This window comes from Pecten maximus, chromosome 5, assembly GCF_902652985.1.
Source record: "Pecten maximus chromosome 5, xPecMax1.1, whole genome shotgun sequence".
Lineage (NCBI taxonomy): Eukaryota > Metazoa > Mollusca > Bivalvia > Pectinida > Pectinidae > Pecten > Pecten maximus.
In genome coordinates this window covers 2,004,607-2,026,385 of record NC_047019.1, presented here as the reverse complement: position 1 = coordinate 2,026,385, position 21,779 = coordinate 2,004,607, and the positions used below count along the sequence as shown (strand labels likewise).

Here is a 21,779-nt window from a genome sequence, read left to right as displayed (position 1 = left end):
ATTGGATTGGAATTTGATATATCTTGATTGGCAAGTACTTTGAATGAAAGTCATATCTTAATAAATCTGAAGGAATTTTACATACCTGTGTATGTTTTTAATTTCATCGATTAACGTAACGATGTGGTGTCAGAAGAAATAAACGGTTAGCAGAAACGCAACAACAGTATAACGTAAATACTATTATTATATTGCTCTTTACGGTCCAGCAGACCAGGACAATGTCCATAGGGTCAATAGTAGGAGGGTAAAAAAAGAAACCGGTATCGACCTACTAGAGCAACGTCACACAAATTCAAAAGATTTATATTTACCTACAGTGAAAAACAAGCTCGTGTTGAATAGGCAAACAACTATACTGACAGACATAAGTAGAGATAAGAGATTTGTTACCCTGGCGGATGTAAACAAATATCCAGCAGTTTATACAAACGTGAGGTAAGTGTTCTGTTATAATATTAATAAAAATATAGATAATATATCTATAACCTGTCAATATAACGAATTCATGTATATTAAATGTTCTGAAAATGATATAGCGCAACTTGCGTCGTATATGACACTCTGATAAGAAGCTCCTTGAATTTTAACTTATAAAAGAAATGCTCTTCGAACTCACTCCGTGTTTGAAACAATGTTCATAACAATTCATATTTCTAAAGCATTTGAATGTAATACATTGGAATATTACACTATATAACATGTTAACCTGTGATAATACAGTATATAACATGTTAACCTGTGATATTACAGTATATAACGTGTTAACCTGTGATATTACAGTATATGACGTTTTAACATGTGATATTACAGTATATAACGTGTTAACCTGTGATAATACAGTATATAACGTGTTAACCTGTGATAATACAGTATATAACGTGTTAACCTGTGATATTACAGTATATAACGTGTTAACCTGTGATATTACAGTATATGACGTTTTAACATGTGATATTACAGTATATAGCGTGTTAACCTGTGATATTACAGTATATAACGTGTTAACCTGTGATATTACAGTATATAACGTGTTAACCTGTGATATTACAGTATATAACATGTTAACCTGTAATATTACAATATATAACGTGTTAACCTGTGATATTACAGGTTAACCTGTGATATTACAGTATATAACGTGTTAACCTGTAATATTACAATATATAACGTGTTAACCTGTGATATTACAGTATATAACGTGTTAACCCGTAATATTACAATATATAACGTGTTAACCTGTGATAATACAGTATATAACGTGTTAACCTGTGATAATACAGTATATAACGTGTTAACCTGTAATATTACAATATATAACGTGTTAACCTGTGATATTACAGTATATAACGTGTTAACCTGTGATATTACAGTATATGACGTTTTAACATGTGATATTACAGTATATAACGTGTTAACCTGTGATATTACAGTATATAACGTGTTAACCTGTGATATTACAGTATATAACATGTTAACCTGTAATATTACAATATATAACGTGTTAACCTGTGATATTACAGTATATAACAGGTTAACCTGTGATATTACAGTATATAACGTGTTAACCTGTAATATTACAATATATAACGTGTTAACCTGTGATATTACAGTATATAACGTGTTAACCTGTGATATTACAGTATATGACGTTTTAACATGTGATATTACAGTATATAACGTGTTAACCTGTGATAATACAGTATATAACGTGTTAACCTGTGATAATACAGTATATAACGTGTTAACCTGTGATATTACAGTATATAACGTGTTAACCTGTGATATTACAGTATATGACGTTTTAACATGTGATATTACAGTATATAGCGTGTTAACCTGTGATATTACAGTATATAACGTGTTAACCTGTGATATTACAGTATATAACGTGTTAACCTGTGATATTACAGTATATAACATGTTAACCTGTAATATTACAATATATAACGTGTTAACCTGTGATATTACAGGTTAACCTGTGATATTACAGTATATAACGTGTTAACCTGTAATATTACAATATATAACGTGTTAACCTGTGATATTACAGTATATAACGTGTTAACCCGTAATATTACAATATATAACGTGTTAACCTGTGATAATACAGTATATAACGTGTTAACCTGTGATAATACAGTATATAACGTGTTAACCTGTAATATTACAATATATAACGTGTTAACCTGTGATATTACAGTATATAACGTGTTAACCTGTGATATTACAGTATATGACGTTTTAACATGTGATATTACAGTATATAACGTGTTAACCTGTGATATTACAGTATATAACGTGTTAACCTGTGATATTACAGTATATAACATGTTAACCTGTAATATTACAATATATAACGTGTTAACCTGTGATATTACAGTATATAACAGGTTAACCTGTGATATTACAGTATATAACGTGTTAACCTGTAATATTACAATATATAACGTGTTAACCTGTGATATTACAGTATATAACGTGTTAACCCGTAATATTACAGTATATAACGTGTTAACCTGTGATAATACAGTATATAACGTGTTAACCTGTGATAATACAGTATATAACGTGTTAACCTGTAATATTACAATATATAACGTGTTAACCTGTGATATTACAGTAGATAACGTGTTAACCTGTGATAATACAGTATATAACGTGTTAACCTGTAATATTACAATATATAACGTGTTAACCTGTGATATTACAGTATATAACGTGTTAACCTGTGATAATACAGTATATAACGTGTTAACCTGTGATAATACAGTATATAACGTGTTAACCTGTGATATTACAGTATATAACATGTTAACCTGTGATATTACAGTATATAACATGTTAACCTGTGATATTACAGTATATAACAGGTTAACCTGTGGTATTACAGTATATAACATGTTAACCTGTGATATTACAGTATATAACTTGTTTACCTGTGATATTACAGTATATAACTTGTTTACCTGTGATATAACATACCTAACGCGTTAAACTATGATATTACATCATATAACATAAAACGTTGGATCAACGTTGAAAACATGACGTTAAATTGTGGTACGTTGTCCCAACTTTCAAAATCAAATATAAATTCAACGTTTAATCAACGTTGGTCCTCAACGTTGGTCCTCAACGTTGAATCAACGTCAATGTGCCTGCGGGATATAGTTACCTCAGGGCATGGTGCGATAAATATTTGTCCTTGTTGTTATAAGAATAAGGAAGAACATACAGAAGAGTTACGAAGGTTCCAATATAACTATGTATTACTTTGATGTTCCCGTTGTTCAGTTATCAAGTCTCGCTGTTGGATTTGTTGGTATGCCTGCATACGATCGAAGATAATCTTATACACAGCAAAAATTCCGAGACCCCCAAAGGACGAAGAGGACACGTTTACTGGTGATACCATCATGTGTAGACGCCCTTTAGCGAAGTGGTTTCTTGCCGTAGCTATCATGGGGACTTTCTTCGTCACGTACGTATTCCGATTTATCTCCCTAACAAAGTACAATATATATCTGGTTTGTTTACATTCGATACTAATATGGTGGTACATTGCGTTGTTATACTAAACAGGCAATGCCTGGAAAGAGCGCAGCTACATTTTATCTCTTACTCTTAGTATACTTTTACTCTAAATGTACCTATTGCTATATAGTGTGGTCACAGGCATCTACATCTGTAGAATATTCATGAAAAATAACCACTTTCATGAGTCTGATACTGACAAGCCGTTTGCCTTTTACCAGCATATTTTGAATGGTGATACATATATCAACACAATTATTTATGTTTGTAATTCAGATCTCTATTTATTTAATAATTATATATACTCTCCATATTTTAAATGCAGATATATATATCTAATACATTAACACATATATCTGTATTTTTAATTTAATTACAAACTTACAAAATGTATATCTCTTATTCAAATCCAGATTAATTTCTAATTTTTATTGGAAAATACTGCAAGACAGTTGAATAAAATTTGTTCAAAGTTTAGCTTAACAGTTATGTATCCACGCAAGGCTAGAAATGTGGAATCCTGACAAATATATATAGACAGTAATTGGTAATAAAAAGGCGTTTGTCTTAGCAGTTACTGGTTTATAATGAGAAAATGTGACAGGTGGGCAGATTATTTTGAGCTTCTGAAGAGTATAAAATATTCCGACTGCAGCAATGAAAATTGGTGTAAACATAAGTTTTTACATCAAAACTAAATTTGAAATAGCTTGAAACATTAACCTGTGTGGATTTTATATCAATCCAAGTGTGCACTACCTTGGAGTAATCTGAGACAGAACAATTTCTGACCAACATTCTGTATCTCAGTATGGATTATTGGGAAACCAAATGCCCAGATAATTCATTAAGAGTACAACAAGAATCCTCATGAAATAAACATTCAAACTAAATCACATTCTTTAGTAAATATGTCGTTCCAAAGTTAGGGGATAGTTTTTGGTTTAACTGGACTCTGATGAAGGATCGAGAATTGGAAGTATTAAATTAGATGGTCATTGGACAAACTTAATTTTGATAATTTCTTGTCTGAAAGTTTAAGACACAGATATCTTACTGTGAAACTGCATATGATGCTTTATGTAAAGATTTGTTACCTACTCATGATTGATTTGGAATGTTTGTCAATCTTCCGTCTGGTCTTCAGAATGGCCATATACATATAATTTGAAGATGCATACACTGTACATATCACATTCACACTCTAATATGTAATAAAAAATGTGGCTTTTATTTCAAATTGAAAACAAAATAATCAGAATCCTTAGACTAGAAGCGACACATTTGTTAATGTTATCACCAGTAATAACTCAAGACATATAATTATATTCCCCAATAAAATTTATTTGATCTAATCTAAACAAAAAAGAGATAATTTCATTTACACGGCATAACTGTGAAGTATGAAAACTTGCAAATGCTTTGTTACATTCAAATCTATTACAGATTTATGATGAAGTTTCCAATGTACATATACAAAACTTGGTTGACAGGGATTTTGGCGCCATTTTACCTTTAAAGGGGCATTCTTTCGTTTGAATAAAGGTTAGGTTTTCAAAATTAAACTTAATGGAAAATACAAATGTATGTGTTTCCCCCCAAGTTGTAAAAGTTATAATCTTACATTGATAAGGCAGTTTTACACTTAAGGTAAAACAAAGTTCTTGGAGTTTAAGTCCAGACAATTTTTAATTTGACCCAAAATATCATTTTTAATTACCGCTTTTTCGCCTTAATTTCATTACATGTAGGCACAGACACTCATATAATCTTCATTCGGACCAAATTTCATCAACAGAAATTGTACATGTTTCTGTTGCCCTAAAGAAGGACTGCAACTTTAAATGATTGTCTTATGAAAAGACTGATCTTTTCTCTACTTTTGCCTCAAAATCCAAGATGATTTCATGTCAGCCATGTTGATTCCTAGACAAAACTCAAAATTGAATCAACTATTTACTGATACAGTTTGAAAATGATAATATTTATGAAGAAATAGTGATATCGGCCATTTTGCACCCCATCCCCCTTCAGTCTCAAAACTATAGTATATGGTTCAACTAGGGGCCAAGGGGAACCTACATAATCATTATCAAGAATCAGAAATATAATTCAGTACTTCTGAATAGTGATAACAAACTTCAAACGTAAAAATCCAAGATGGCCACCTGTCAACCATTTTGTTTTCCCAATCTATCTAAAAATTATTGGCACAACTAGGGACAAAGGGGAACCTACTCATCAAGTCTTAAGAAATATCCTTTTGCATTTATACTTCTCAAAAATAGGGATATTATCCAGATCAAAATCAAATTGAATGTGATAAACTAGGGACCATTAGGAACCACAATGATTTTTAAATAGTGATAACAAAATTCATATGTTGAAATCCAAGATGGCTACCTGTACCTGTCAGCCATTTTGTTTGCAATATATACTTGAGGAGCTTATGTAATATAAAGAAACAAGATATAAAACTGATAAGGTTTTAAATCTACACGTATAATAACAGGTATAGGTTCTAGTGTTTGTCCGAATTCCCAAATAGGTGTTATGTGGATTCATTTTTCCTAATTTGATCCTAGAATCAGATTACCAAAACCCTCTGAAAAGAAATGTTACTGTCAATCACATATTGAGGTGACTAAATGGCAAAACTACCAAGCATCAACTTATCAATCAATGGCAATGTTTTATTATTATAGCATTCGGCCTGATATTGTGACGTCTGTATATCTGGATCCCTGGATGACATCAAGATGTATATATATATGGGACAGTGGTGGCCGAGTGGTAAAGGTGTCCCGAAACTTTATCACTGGCCCTCAACTTCTGGGTCGACAGTTTGAATCCAATGTGACTGTTGGCTGAAGTATGGTAAACATGCTCTAATGTGTCAGTCTTTTAAACCAGTATAAAAGTTTATTATCTGGGGACCTAAGGTTTGCATATGTTGGATTTGTTCCTGGTCAGCTTGAACTTTTCAGCTGTTGGTAAACTGATCGGACACTTGTGGAGTATAGAGCATCTGTTTGTACATGTACTATCCTTAAAATTGACACCTGGATGTCAGACTTGTGTGCTTCCATCTGTAGCTTGGTTGAATAAACTAAAATGTATAAAATACACATCTGAGGAAGGGTTATAATTAAGTTGAAACATTCATTTCTCATAATAATGATTACGGAATATGTAATTTTCATCTTCATAATTTAAGCTCCTGCAAAGTGAATTTAGCAACACTGGACATTTACCTAATCGGCAGAAAACACAAAAAAGACTTGCAATTTGTCACACATACATTTTAGCTTATAATTACTGGTAAACTTGATTTTGATGGCATAAAACTTCACATATATCCAGAAATCAATCATAATCATGCATAATTCAAGTGTGGAAATTTTGCTTTGGAAATTGCTGTGTTTAATGTCCTAATAACAGCAAGAGTAACCTTGTAGTAGTTGGTGAATACCTCATCTAATAACATACTGGATGCCTGTAATACATGTCAATTACATATTATCTGGGATCAAGAGCGTTTGAATTAGGGGTTGATTGTTTTGCCTAACCATAAGTTATAATAACAGCACAGACCAGTCCGTCTCTCAGCTTGACTTTCCAAGAAACACAAACTGCCATGGGTAGGGAATGTCAAACTATGCACCTCTGACTTTTAAACAACTGAGTGGTCACTGAACTATAAGCCATGCCCAACTATAAGGCCCTCTCCCTAGCTAGTCTCATAACAAAAACAATAAATTGATCGGTCAAAAAACACTGGCTTCTTCTCCCTTGCATTAGAGAATAAGAACAATACTTATTTTCAAGGATTGCAATAGTATCATTTGAAAAAAAAAAATTCAAATTGTACAAAGTAAGATACATCTACAATGGTTCGAATTATTATTTTTTTGTAAACTGGGTAGCTAGAGCCTAGATATTTCCACAAAATCTTCAACTGCAGCATTTAATTTCCATGCCAGTGACTGTAGTATGTATTTTAAGTGCATGGCTTTCAATTCCGGAGGAAAGTCTTCTCGTCCTACCTTTTCTTTTATAGTGACAAATAAAAATTTGTAATCTAAGTTTAATGTAAGTGTTGTTCCAAGAAATTGATTTAATCAATGAATGGTCATTCAGTTCCTGTAAAATAATCACAGGGTTTTATTTTCATAATTAGTTATAATAATTTAAAGAAACAAACAAAATTATATATATACATATATGATGCATAGCAATTGCAATTACCTGTTTATACAATGTTTTAGATTCTAAAACCTATTTCATTATAAATACATTAATCACTAGGAAGTAAAGAGACAGAGTAGACTTCCCTGTTAGGGCTATCCGCAACCCTTAGAAAACTCTGGCTTTGCTACATGTAAATTGTACAATTTCTTTTTTGTTTTGTTTTTTGGAACAGACATATTCTAGTATCTTTCAAATCATGTAAGCTATAAAACTAACTATCAGTTGAATAGCTATTATTATACACATCTATATTTTAATGTTTTATTTTTATTTATTTATTTTGTGTCTGTGTATGTCTTTTACTGTTGGAAATGTACATGTACATATTAAAAAAAAAATACCTGCACCACTAGAGTGTTGTGAAACATACATTATTACATACTGTACATATATTTACACATTACATGTAAACACACTTTTGTAGATCTGCCATAGTACATGTACATTCCAATGTGATTAAAATACATTATCATAAGTATTATATCTACAACAGGTGATATCCAAGGACAAAATGTTAAAAGGAAATAAGAGGTTACTGTACCTTTGTAATGCCAACGATACTGACATATACATAAACATCTTGGAGTCACATTCAATTCTAAAGGCACATGGAGCAATCATATCCAAGATATTTATGAAAAAGGTTATAAAAGATTAAACATTTTAAGAATGCTCAAACATAAAATTGATAGGAACTCATTAATTACACTATATTGTTCATATGTTAGACCAATTTTAGAATATTCAGATGCTGTTTGGGATAATTGTACTACTGCAGAGTCGAAATTACTTGAATCAATTCAAACTGAAGCAATAAAAATTATAACTGGGTTAAGAAGTGGAACATCTCATCATAAACTTTATATTGAAACTAATTTAGAACCACTTATTGAAAGACGTCGCAAACATAAACTTATCCTAATGTATAAAATATTGAATAAAATGACTATTTGATATTGTTAGACCCTATATTAATAATAATGCTCCACATCATAATCTCAGAAATCATAGATTCTTTAATACTAGAGGGTGACACCTGAAGGATGTCACAGATGGAATGAAGTGTAGTAAGGGGCGATAACTCTGTGTGAGCATGATTTGTCAAAATCGCTCAATATCTAAGTTTCGACCAATAAAAATACTTTTTTTTTGTTGGTTTAAACATTTAAATGGTTCATAATTATAGTGACAAATAGGATTTGGGCACAAGTTTTCAAACTTATCGAGGCCTTCTCCTGAACATACATCAAACGTTTACAGTGAAGCAAGGCTGCATATTAGCTATAAATAAATTTGTGAATACTTTACAGTGAATTAGAATTACAATTACAAGTTGACCTTGTTATCTAGAGCTCTCCTGATTGCTAGAAATGGGACTGAAAAAAGACTGTTGTTCGTAAAGGCAACAAAACCCATCAATTAAGTTAAATTTGCAGTTCCCATATAGCAAATCTAATTGAAATTGAACATTATATACATTTCGACCAATCAGAGGCCAGAAATTGGTGACCATTTTGTTTAAATGTGAAAGTGAGGCTACGAGAGCGACAAGTGTTCAATGATGTTCCTACATATCAAATTTCATCAACATCGGACAATATCTAAATTTGAACCAATTTATTTCATTTCTCCTTTCACAACGTAATTCATATATCAGAGAAGTTGCAAAGTAGTAGTCTTGTGTGTGTGTTCGTTCACGAGATAGTGTCCGAGAGAACACGCTTCCGTGTACATTTGTCACCTCAATCGAAATCGAAATATCAATCAATTAAATTCGGAGACAAAGCAGGCCTATCACTACAGTAAATATCAAATAAACAGGAACTATTCTTCGTGCATATTTACCGTCGTCTGTTTACATCAACGTTAACAAACAAGTTTACTTACCGTCAGCGTTAGGCCTACGAGGCTTCGGGAATTTGCTTGACATTCTGAACGCCGGGTTGATTTTTCGCATGCATGTTTGTGAAAAGCGACATACAATGATCGTGACAAAGCATCTATATTCTGGAGCATTGCCTTTGATATTGAAAAATAGCAATATAAACTGGCAGTGACAATAAAATACAACTGAACCCAGCTCACCGAGCACTTCAATCAACCGGCGCTTTCACAACAAACTTTCGTGACGAGTTCAGGTTGGGCGTTACGTCATCAAAACATGCGATCGTCTGCTGTAGCAAAATACCCCTGTCGAGTGGAAAAATACTGAGAAGGTCGAAAAAATAGGGCATTTTCAAAACAATATTGTGACCGTACTGATAAAGATATCGAAAAACTAAACAGACGATTTTCTCCAGGAAACATTTATCTACTTATATGTGCATTGTATATGTTTCTGGATTTTTTTTTCGAATTTTGAGGGCGGTTTAAACAGAAACTCTTAGTCAAAATGACGATTTTGGCGTGTTTGGCCCCAAATATCTCCATAACTAGATTTTTCCCAGATATACCGAATATTTCAGGACGTAGATCACACCGAGTTTTACAAGTGTGGAAAGTCTCATCAAGAAGTTACGGACAGTTTTCTTTGCCCTCAAATCGCGACTATATCCGGCAAAATAGGCAGAAGTAGCCGTGTATACATTACGTTCCGTAAGGAACGATAACTCTGTTATCTCCTCCTTACTGCACTTCATTCCATATTTTTAAATCTAAATTAATAGAAATAGACCTTTAAACACTGATACTACTCATTTATTTAAACTATGCTCACCTAGAAAATTAAATATCACTCTTTTAAGAAACTCTGCTAGCAACTTAAATTATCACAGATTAATAGATCATCTAATTCCAAATTCAGCCTGTTCCTGTGGTTATTACTCTGAGGATCTAGAGCATTACTTCTTCTATTGTCCAAATTACAACCATATAAGGCACTTTATACATGACATATTTATACAAGTTGGTTTTATACATATTAACTTATTAACATGTGGTAACTATGAACTTTCACTTGATATTAACAAATTTGTATTAAGTAATGTAGAAAGATTTATAACTAATTCGAGAAGGTTTTAATTCTCTTTGAGAATTTTGTATAATTATCCATTTTATATATATATATATATATATATAATGTTTACGTATATAAATAAAAATATTTCCTGAACTTTTGATACTTTTCAACTATAAACTATTCCATTAAACTATGAATGACTACTTAAAATATTACAATGATGTGTGTATGAGTGTATGAGTGTATGTGCAAATGTTATAAATAACCCTAATTATATAGTTCTATTGTTCAATTTGTCTAGAAAAATTCTATCAATATTATATTATCAAAATGTCATTTATGTGGGAGAAGACTGATATAGGCAAAGCCTGTTGTCAAATCCCTTTGTACTATAACATCTTGTATAATAAAATTTGTTGAAATGAAATGAAATACTGACATCTCCTGCACTGTGTTTCACGGCTCTGTCGATGTCCACGCCTTTGAAATTGCCAACATCACTCGCTCTTTTGACTGAACCATCCTTTGTATAAACGACAGCATACTGGGGTAGCGTAATAATGCCCTCTTCTCTATTCTGTTAATTGTTTGACAACTACTGTAGAAGTGTAGCCCTACAGTAGAGTTAGAGCTGACTCCGGTGCATTAGAAGACCCGAAATTAGAATATCATTAATAATATCAGCCTTCTTCTTTGAGAGTCGTAGAGTAGACATACCAAGTGTTTACAAAACGATACGATAGTGACGTGGCCCTGTGGTCTAATCCGTATTGTGTGCCGAGTGATTTTTCAAACATTCGCGGCTCGCCATATTGTTTACCAGCGGGTTGCCTTCCGGAAGTGTTTATGTGCAGGTGCGAAAATAACCACGAAAAGGTCTATAATGAACTCCCCGTGACAAAAGCAAACTAGATTATATTGACATGTATTCCCAAGCCCGCACATCAAATTTTGGAAACTTCTCTCGCCTGCCTGAATATCCAATCAGCAAGCTTTCCTTTTACATCTTCTTCCCAAAAGGTTAAACCCATACTCCATTTTTTATTTAGTTCTATGGTGCCTATATTACAGGATATGAACATAATGGACCCTGTCCTCGTTACTTCTCCTACAGGTTACAGTGGCTGAATCTCATCCCCGTACATATCATGTCTCGGATCCCACAGTTCCCAACAATTAATGATGTTACCAAAATGTAAGTTCAAAATCTCAAAAATAAAGAATATCTAATACGATATCCGCACGCCACCTGGTGTTAAAACATTTTACAAATTGCTCAAAAATAAACAATATTTGAGCAGTTATTCAATAAATTTACTGTGATGAGTTATTAAAGGTCGAAAATCATACTTGACCACTTATGAAATAAAAAAAAGTTTGTGATCACAAAACTCTCATAATATCCAAACAATGTATACATGCATGTTTTTAATATTTTAACCATACCAGGTTCAGTGTAAAGTAGTAAATCCGTACCAATGTAACAGTCGGGGTGAGGTTTAGAGATATCAACATTTTGGGACCCTCTCTGGTATGTACAGTGCAAAGTAGTAAATCTTGTACCAAAGAAACCGTCGGGGCGAGGTTTGGAGAAGTCAAATTGTGGGAGCCCTCTCCGGCGTGTCAAAACTCTAGTAGGCAAATTTGGGTGCTATTCATTGCTTTAAACCAGCGACATAGCATTGATATCTCATGCTTTCATTTTCGATTGTTTAATCAGTGACGTTGCCATATCATTTATATACACTGCCAGACATCGAGTTAAAAAAGAAAGAATATGTAATCAATCAGTTACTTTATCTAATGTCATTTTATTGTTTAATATATCATAATGTCAATATAGCGTGTATTCTTTAAGAATTACACATTTAAATAAATTGTTGTTGTGTTGCTATTTCGTTGGCAGACAGAATGTGTCTTTAACCTCATCGAAAGGATATATCAAAGAAACACGAGCAGGAACTGTCCATTCTTTTAAAGACGAAATCATACAATCCAAAAGCAAAATTGTCATGAAGACTATATTGAGATCGCCGATGGCGGCTATTTCAAGGAATATTCTGGATCGCTATCTTGAGTATCGTCAGATAAAGAGAGTGCAAAGTTTTAAGGAACTTTATGATCCTCGTTTTTCTGTGGTAGAGATTGACAGGAAATCAGGGTCTTTAATAGCTGGTTCAAAACTCACCATCAGAATATCTCTTTATAATGGTTTTAATCAGTCTTTGACTCAGGGAGGCGACCTACTCAATATTTGGCTTCGAAATGCAAAAGGAACCTCCGCTGTGGCTGGTCACGTAGTCGACCATATGAACGGAAATTACACAGGTCATGTGATGGCGTTTTGGGCAGGAAATGTTATTTTGAAATTGACTGTCACAAACACAAAAGAAGGAATCGGTTTATATACCAACTACGTGCATGAGCGTGGAGCTTATCAATTCATAAAGGCAACATTTTCAAATGGCAATAAAACTGAGATGACACTATGTGCAGCATCAAAGTCTAACTGGCTGGAAAAAAGATACGGAGGCTTATGTAACCTTACGAAGGAAAATTACAACATATCTTTTTTCTGCGGGAAGCCAAGGTCCCTTTCATGTACGAGCTGGCTTAAATATTCCCGTGATAATGATCTGCATTTTGACCTAAATACATCGAAAATACTCAGGTAAGTGGAAATTTAATTAACACAAATGATGTAAGGTATGCTATTTCGAGGATGCAATTGATGACAACAACATATTTTCATATCATTTTTTTTTGTAACTTAAATTTACACGTTTGCTGGAAAAATAGACTTGATATACCAAGTTACAATGTATATATATTATGATTACATATCATCTGCATGTAAATGTCTGTTTGTTTGTATACACTGATAGAAGTAATTGAATGTTGATGAATCTTACTAAGAAATGCAGACAATCAGCTTGGCAGTATCAAAACGGAATGGGATATATGTATATGTAAGCAAATTGATGTGTATCATGATGAAGGTGTTTAAAGTGAGAATGTTTCCTTTCAGTTACAAGGACAGGCTGTTGAAGCGGATTAAACTGACCATTATTCCAAGTAGGTGTTTTATTTATTTTTATTTTTATTTCTTTTGAGTTTTTTTTCGCTGTTATGTCCGCGATTTAGCGAGTTACGTCTGCTTAGGCATGAATTCCATGTTAAAATGAGTTTATAGTTTGCGAATAACCTTTGAGTTTCTTTCTATTTGAAGTCATCGCATGCAAACCGGGACACAGTAACGATACTAGACCACAGACTTTTTGTGACATCAAGCTACATATGTAAGCAGCCCGTATCGCCCGTATCTGGGCGAACTATCAACTCTATCGCCAAAACCAAAGCCTTTTAAAATAAAGTCCTTACATTTTCTTGGTTTTATTTCCTTGACCTTCAGGGTTAATGTTTTCACTTTGTAACAGACATTCAGTAGTTTGGTTGTCCTATGTATGACAGCTGATGACTACGTCTTCCGTGATCTTCAGGGTGGATGGTTTCACTTTTTGAAAAGCATTTGATATTTTTGATATCTTCTACGTGTAAGTAGTTAATATTGCTCTTGTGCTTAAAAATATCTAAACCGTGGAATATGTAAATGAGTATATAAAAATAATTCTAGCATTAATGCATAAGTTCTACTTGATTTTTATGGATGGATTTGTTTGTTTGCTCTCAATTAGTACTTAAGTACGTTGCATTAGCAGTTACATCCACGTGGAGACGTGACCAGCACGAGACGGTATATTAACACTTGGACTGCAAATCTAGCCAGTGCAATCCATTATCACATTTTATATTGTGAATAAACTTGATAACCTCTTTATATATTTAGAAGCTAGAGAAAAGTACCGTACATTCTTTCAAATATTTATCTTAAGTTATACTACAGCGTGCAAAAGTTGGCCTTATTGCCAAATCGGCATTGAATTAGCATTTTGTTTCCATTTTTTGACAAGTTCAAGAATTCTTACAAGAATGTATTGCTGCATATTAAGGGGTCATAAAAATAGGCCTAAGGCGCTGCAGACAATAGTTAGTTCACAACTTAGATGTCACTGGCAGGCGGAAAGACAAGGGAGGAGAAAAATCATTCAGGCGAAGGGTCTGGGGGCCCCAGGATCTATCCAAGAGATGGTGCAAAATCATGTATTCTAAGAAAGTGATCAATGGTATATATTATCTATATTTACAGTGTGTTTCTTTGTTTTTTTTTATTTTAATTCTTTTTTTAAACCTGATTTTTGTACGTAAGAAAGGAAACAAGGCAGGGGTCTGGGGGCCGCACAGGTTGGGGACTTCTCAACAAAAGTGGTGTATTATTATAAAATTCTGTGAGTTTTAGTTGTTTGTTTCATCTTCAGGATATTTTGTCCATGATTAACTGTTCTAGGGTCAAGAAGATAAGGCGGGGAGTCTGGGGCCATGCTTTTTTTCTTCTGAATGGTGTTTTCATCATTAATTCTTTTAACGTGTACTAAAAAGAAAACGGCATGGATCTGGTTTCCGCCCAAGAAGCTCTTGATAAAATGGTGTATTTTCATCAGATTGTGGAAGTTTCAGGATCACATTTTTTCTACTTTAAATTTTCGCGACTTTCTAAATGAAATTTTAGGATTAACTGTTTAGAGGGCGTGGAACATTGAAGAAAATAAAGCGGGGATCTCGGAGCAGCCCACGACCAATTGGTTTTAAAACAGAGCTAATAAAATGATAATATCTGTTATGATAATTTTTAAAGGTGTCCACATAAACTTCAAAAACTGCAGAGTTTTCAGATTACATAGAGCACATAAGATCCCTTTCTCTCTCAATTTGTTGTAGTGCATTCTTTGTTTTAGATTTGCAAATACTAAGGCAGCAGGATAGTGTTCCGATCGGGATTTTTTTATGTGTCTTACTAAGAGTATAAAGTGTATATGTAGACAGAGAGAAAGTTGCAGTGGAAACGACTGAAAACTGTAAGGGAGGCTGAGAAAAGAAAAGAATGTTTGACAAAAGAACTGAGTGAAATATTTCCCACATATGAAAAAACAATTCTTTATGTTATTTTTAATTTGCATCTTTTTGTGTAGTGTCCTTTTGCTCACAGACACTTTAACCATTATGGAGCTCACCATTCTTACGTGGAACGTTAGAGGTCCCATCTCTTCGTCCCTGTGTGTTAACCGATTACTAGATTCTACGAGGTGTGACATTGCGATTCTCACGGAGCTCAGACTCCCTCCAAATTGCATAGACTTTCCAAGTTCTGTCAGTGCTGATTTCAGTGCCTTCCCTGGCCATGACGGAAAGCGCGATGTATTATGTGGAAGTGTTGGTCTTGCTATTCTTGTGAATAAAAGTTTGTTGTACTCCATTTCACATCAACAAATAGAATTGCCGGTATAGCAATTCATCGTCGGAATGATTGTCCGGTTTTCGTTCTTGGAACTTACTTGCCGAGCGACAGTAACATGCAAGACTACTCACGTGAAATCGAGTGTCTTGCCGATCTCGTCTACTATTACTCGAACATGGGCGAGGTAATTGTGGCAGGTGACCTCAATGCCCAATACGATACCAGGCCGAAGTCTTCTGTCGCCAGACAGAAGCAATCAAAGCTACATACATTCATATCAGAATGTAACTTGACTGCTATTAACAAATCGAGTAAGACAACTGGATCTCATTTTACCTTTGTACCTACAGAAGTGACACTCGATTATATCCTTATCCAGGACTCACACCTTGAATGCGTTACGGAATGCTCTATTCTCGATTCTGATGACGTGTCAATTACGTCAGATCACCTTGTAATTATAGCCAATGTAGTGTTGCCTTCTGTAAAGCGTTTTCGTCCTGCGATCCATATACCGAACCTGAAATGGAAGAGCGCATCAATACACGACTTGGTTAATTTCCAACTGAGTTTAAACAATTCACTTGAGGCTCTAGGTACATTCGAAGTTTCTAGTTCGAGTGACGTTGATAATTACTGCAGCCGTATTACGGACGCTATTATTAACTGTGCCCGCGTACATATACCTTTAGCTAATTTCAATCCTCATCGGAAGCCATACTGGACGCGAGAGGTTCGAGAAGCACACCGCGCTGCGCGTCATGCAAGACGTTATTGGTTAATGGATGGTAGACCGCGTGGAAGCCAGTTTGATTCATTTAAACACTATAAGTCTGCTAAACGAGCGTTCAGACGTACTCAAAAAGCAGCTTATGAGAGCTATCGGCAAACTCTTCACGACGAATTAAACAAATCCGCCGAGTGCGATAATAGACTATTCTGGAAGGCATTGCAGAAGCTAAAGGGTATGTCTAAGACGTGTTGTAGCTCTGTGGTTCACAATGGCGAGGTTGTGAGAACCCCGGAAGGCATTGCCGACGCCTTTGCCGAGTACTTCAGCTCGGTCTATTGTGGACACCCTGACGACAGTACTCCATCACCCACTGATAAAGTGATTTCACTTTTTGATCAATTAGACTGTAGAATCACATTTCCTGACGTTGAAGCTGCTATCCGCTCTCTAAAATGCAGTAAGGCCCCAGGTATCGACTGCGTCCAGAATGAACACTTGAAATATGGCGGTCGTCGTCTTATTTTATCGTTAGTGAAATTGTTCAATCATGTGTTATCTCTCCAGCACTGTCCAGACGTTTGGAAAAGGGGTTTGATCATACCGATACACAAAGGAGGTTCTAAGAGCAAAACGGACATGGGCAACTACAGGCCAGTATCACTATTATGCTCTCTCTACAAACTTTTTGAAAATATTATCAACTCCAAACTTCAGTCATGCTTAAGCTTGCGTAAGGATGTATTCCCTTGCCAACAGCAATACGGGTTCCGTAAGCATTTAGGATGCTCAACAGCTTCTTTTCACACACAGGAAGTGGTATTCTCCATCGTGGAAAAGCATAGTACAGCGTATGTCGCCTACCTTGATACCAGGAAGGCATTTGACACCGTCTGGCACCAAGGTCTATTCTATAAGTTAGCTTGTATTGGATTAAGTGGGCCAATATTCAACGTCATTCGTGATTCCTACGGAGGTATGTCCAGCGCTGTTTCGTGCAATGGTGTTACGTCAAGATGGTTCGCCGTCAACTCGGGAGTTAGGCAGGGTGGAGTCAGCTCCACTTTTCTGTATCAAGTTTTCATTGACAATCTTCAGGTAAACCTGCAGAATTCCAATTACGGAGCGAACATCCTATCAATACCAGCCGGGAATCCTACTCTTGCAGACGACATTGTTCTGATCTCCCTGTCGCCTTCCGCTCTTCAGCATATGCTGGATACATGCTATGCATACAGTGTTTCGTGGAAATTTGCTTTCAACAACGCAAAATCTTCTATATTAGTTTTTGGGAACTTTGTCCCAAGGAGCCTTGAGTTCAAGTGGATCTTGGGAGCGGAGACAATCAATCCACAAACCTCACAAGTCCATCTCGGAACAGTGCATTCTTCTACCCTCTCGAATAATGAGAGAATCGCCCGGGCTTGTCAGAAAGGCCGTAAACTGCTCCATGCCATTATTGGTCTCGATAATCGGAATACCTGTGACATTCACCCCATGGTGAAGATAAATCTGTACAGGAAGATGATCCTATCATCGATCCTTTATGGTTGCGAAAACTGGTGCCAATTGTCTATTACAAATACTCTATCAATACGTCGGTTCCAACACTATGCTTTAAAGCATATACTTCATCTCAAAAGGTCAACGAGATCGGATATGATCGAAAGTATGCTCGGAGTTATAAGGATTGACGCGGAGATATGTAAGCGGAAAATGATTTTTCTTCAAAAACTCATTTCCTTGGACTGCTGTTTTAACATCAAGCAGATTTTTCTCGTCCGTCTGTTCCAATACTTCCTTGCCAGTAATGGGAATCAACGAGGTTTCATCCCGGACGTGGTGAACATTCTCATCCGGTATGATCTTATGCATTATCTGGAATCGTATCTAAGGACTCGATGCTTCCCTGCTAAGTATGAGTGGAAGACTCTTGTTAATCGCGCTGTTCTCTCGCACGAGGACAGGTCACTTCGCTGTAGACTAGACAGTGATCAAGACTTCGAGAGATACAAGCTTATTCATAACCAGTACAGAACGTTTCACTTCTTAAAATTTCAAGCTGATGTACAGACGAGGGATACATATTTTTATGCGAACTCATTACGTCTGTCCCAACTAAAGTGCCTTCATTCTGCCTCCGATGCAACCACGTAATTGATGACGTTACTGCTCACGTTGTTGCCTCATGTAATCTAACTTCTCACTTGAGAGAGAGCTTCCTAGACGATCTTCTTGAGTGTTTTGGAGCTGACTGCGTTACTCGCTTAATGACTATGGACGATGAACTGTTTCTTCGATCCATTCTTGGAGCTAAAGTGCCTGACGTTTATCTGGACCAAGACCCTTTCAAGCGGATGTGTCTTGCATACCTAATGCTCGCCTTTAAAACTGACACAGTGATTAATTGACCACGAAACGCGTCACGTGAGCGCCCCCATTAAGGGTGGCGAGTGCTTAACGGCGTGACTTATTTCTTATTCTTTATATGACATTCTGAATGCTTTTTTTTTTTTTTTTTTTTTGTCTACTTTATTGTCAAACAAAATCTCCGGTAAGGAGGAAATAAAGAATGATGATGATGATCACCTTTAAACCTCGTTGCTAGGAGATTCTCTTCTACGCACTACCTGTTGAAATCAACAAGCTGTAGCCATTGTCTTGAAAATGAGACATATTCAATACTCCCGTAATTGTTATATATACATGTACATATGTATATGTACATTTTGTATTATGGTGAAAGTATAAAAGCTGTATAAGTCTGGTTTGGGGCGTAGCCCCGATTTTTTTATAAATATTTCTACCCACTATATGATTTGCACTGCTATCTGATGATGGAATTCTTTGTTTTAATTCTTGCGAAAAATGTTCACTCGGCAAATCTTGGAGAGAGAAGGGGTATTTTATCTGGCGAAATAAAATACTGCTGCCACACAGATTAGTGAGTAGAGCTACAATCAATTAATCTAACAGTTGGTTTACAATACACATGTTTTCGTAACGGTATTGTAGTTGTCATTATTTTCATCTCAATTTTCTACATTTGATCAAAATTATTTTTAAGGTGTTACAACGACCGTCTTCGGCGTTGCCATGACAGCCGATCCGGCTGCGATCACGATTGCACTGACAAATTGCAAGTTAAAGTCTTATGCGTACCTTGTCGTTTTGCGTAACACTGCATTAATTCATAGCATTGTTAGATGTGTATAATATCTCATCAATTAAAACATAAGAAAACTAACAAAAATACTGAAAACGCAAAGCGCAGTCTTCATGTTAGGCATTGCAGACACTACGCGGGACTTTTAATGTAACGTCATCATAATGTACTATTTACACTAATGTACAACATTTTGATATTTTTCATTAATACGCTAATGAACAACATAATTAGGCGAAATATTACACCATGCGTAGGGCACCTAACGGCAACCACTTACCAAAATATCATCAAAATGATGTTAAATTTCACGTAGTATATATATAAATAGCTTTCATTTCTATTTAATGTGAACGGCAACGGAAATAAATGGAATTGCTATTAAAACGATGATCATGCAACCAATATCTTTCGGCATACAATTTTTTGTTAAAATCGTTAAACAAATTAAGGACATTCTTAGAAAAAAACCCCGTTCAAATGGTAAGTTAAGTATATAGCAGAATCACAATGTGTGGAAATCTATTTGACCCAGCAGTGTGTGTATCATTTGGAATACAATTACATGCATTCTTCATATTGACACCTGATGTCATTTTGTTTACTCAGTCAATTGTTTCTATACTAGCCGTTACATGGCTCTACCTGTACCTAATTAAGTTAGACAATTAGTAAGTTAACGATTTCCACAATACGATATTCTCTTGATAATAAGATTGACCACTTCAATGATGAACTAATTTTGTTTTAGGTGCCAATGGCGATCTAGACTACCCGATGCCTAAAACACCATGCAAAGATTTGCCTCCCGCTTTAACATGGAACAGCACAGTACCATCCGGTTTCCTCCACAGAGGAAAGTATCACAATCTTATATGTCGACAAACAGTAGATCCCAGTTGTGAAAAATATCGGACATGTCTAAAAGACCGACACGTTATTTCCATTGGTGATTCTACAACAAGACAATGGTTCATCCGTCTGGCGACAGTTTTGGGAATAAGCGGTTCAATTGGTATTCCATCAAATAAAGTATGGCAAAAGTTTGCTCGTGCGTACAACCATACAATGGGACTTGACACGGAATGGCAACCGCATGAACTTCCATTCTTCGGGTGGAATGCGAACAGAAAGAACAATAAGTCTGTAGCTAACAGACTAGACAGGATTCCAAGTAGCAGCGCCGCCATCGTAATTATCCACTGGTACGCCCATATCGCGGCGTGTTGTGACCACATAGCCTTAAGGCAACGTGTGCGCAATGCCAAAGCGGCTATGACGAGGCTCCTGGAGAGGTCCCCGAATGTTCAAATTTTCATTAAAGGTCCTCACCTCGTGACATATGCACATGCTTTGGCACCATTTAAATATATTGGTATGTTCGTAGAACAGGTTTTACTGGAAGAGCTTAGTAATTTTACCGATAGAATTATCTACCTTGACCAGTGGGACATGTCGGTAGCAACAGAAAACATCGATATACATCCTGACTCCACGTTGGACGATCTTTCACTAAACAACCTCATCAATTTTGCATGTAAATTACACTGAGTTAATATAAACCTTTAACTTTGGATACCCGTTGAAAATTTGTCCTAGATCAGTTTTCAACGTTAGCTAGTAATTGCATTTGAATTTTGAATGTCGTATGTCAAGCTATACGGCATTCAAAAGTTACCTCATCGCTTGACGCTGAACTTTGAACTAGTGCCCTGGACATTTGGTGTTGTCGATTCGGCCACATTAATCGAGTCGACAAGGCGAGTTTTGTTACAAAATTATA

At 35.3% G+C, this 21,779-nt stretch overlaps 1 protein-coding gene across 1 annotated transcript; it reads left to right on the top strand.

Moving 5' to 3' along the window:
• Positions 1–338: 338 nt before the first annotated feature.
• LOC117326822 (NXPE family member 3-like) lies at positions 339–21,563 on the top strand. The gene is made up of 6 exons (XM_033883560.1): positions 339–438; positions 3,364–3,484; positions 11,862–11,942; positions 12,654–13,418; positions 13,776–13,822; positions 20,748–21,563. Exons 2-6 carry the CDS (start codon positions 3,420–3,422, stop codon positions 21,545–21,547), a joined length of 1,758 nt encoding a protein of 585 aa, XP_033739451.1. The 5' UTR covers positions 339–438; positions 3,364–3,419; the 3' UTR covers positions 21,548–21,563.
• The last annotated feature ends 216 nt before the right edge of the window (positions 21,564–21,779 follow it).

What these genes read in the sequence shown, in the direction of transcription:
- LOC117326822 (XM_033883560.1), top strand. Translation starts at nt 3,420, where the DNA reads ATGTGTAGACGCCCTTTAGCGAAGTGGTTTCTTGCCGTAGCTATCATG. An exon ending in AATACATCGAAAATACTCAG is followed by an intron (nt 13,419 to 13,775) that starts GTAAGTGGAAAT and finishes GTTTCCTTTCAG; the next exon opens with TTACAAGGACAGGCTGTTGA. An exon ending in TAAACTGACCATTATTCCAA is followed by an intron (nt 13,823 to 20,747) that starts GTAGGTGTTTTA and finishes ATTTTGTTTTAG; the next exon opens with GTGCCAATGGCGATCTAGAC.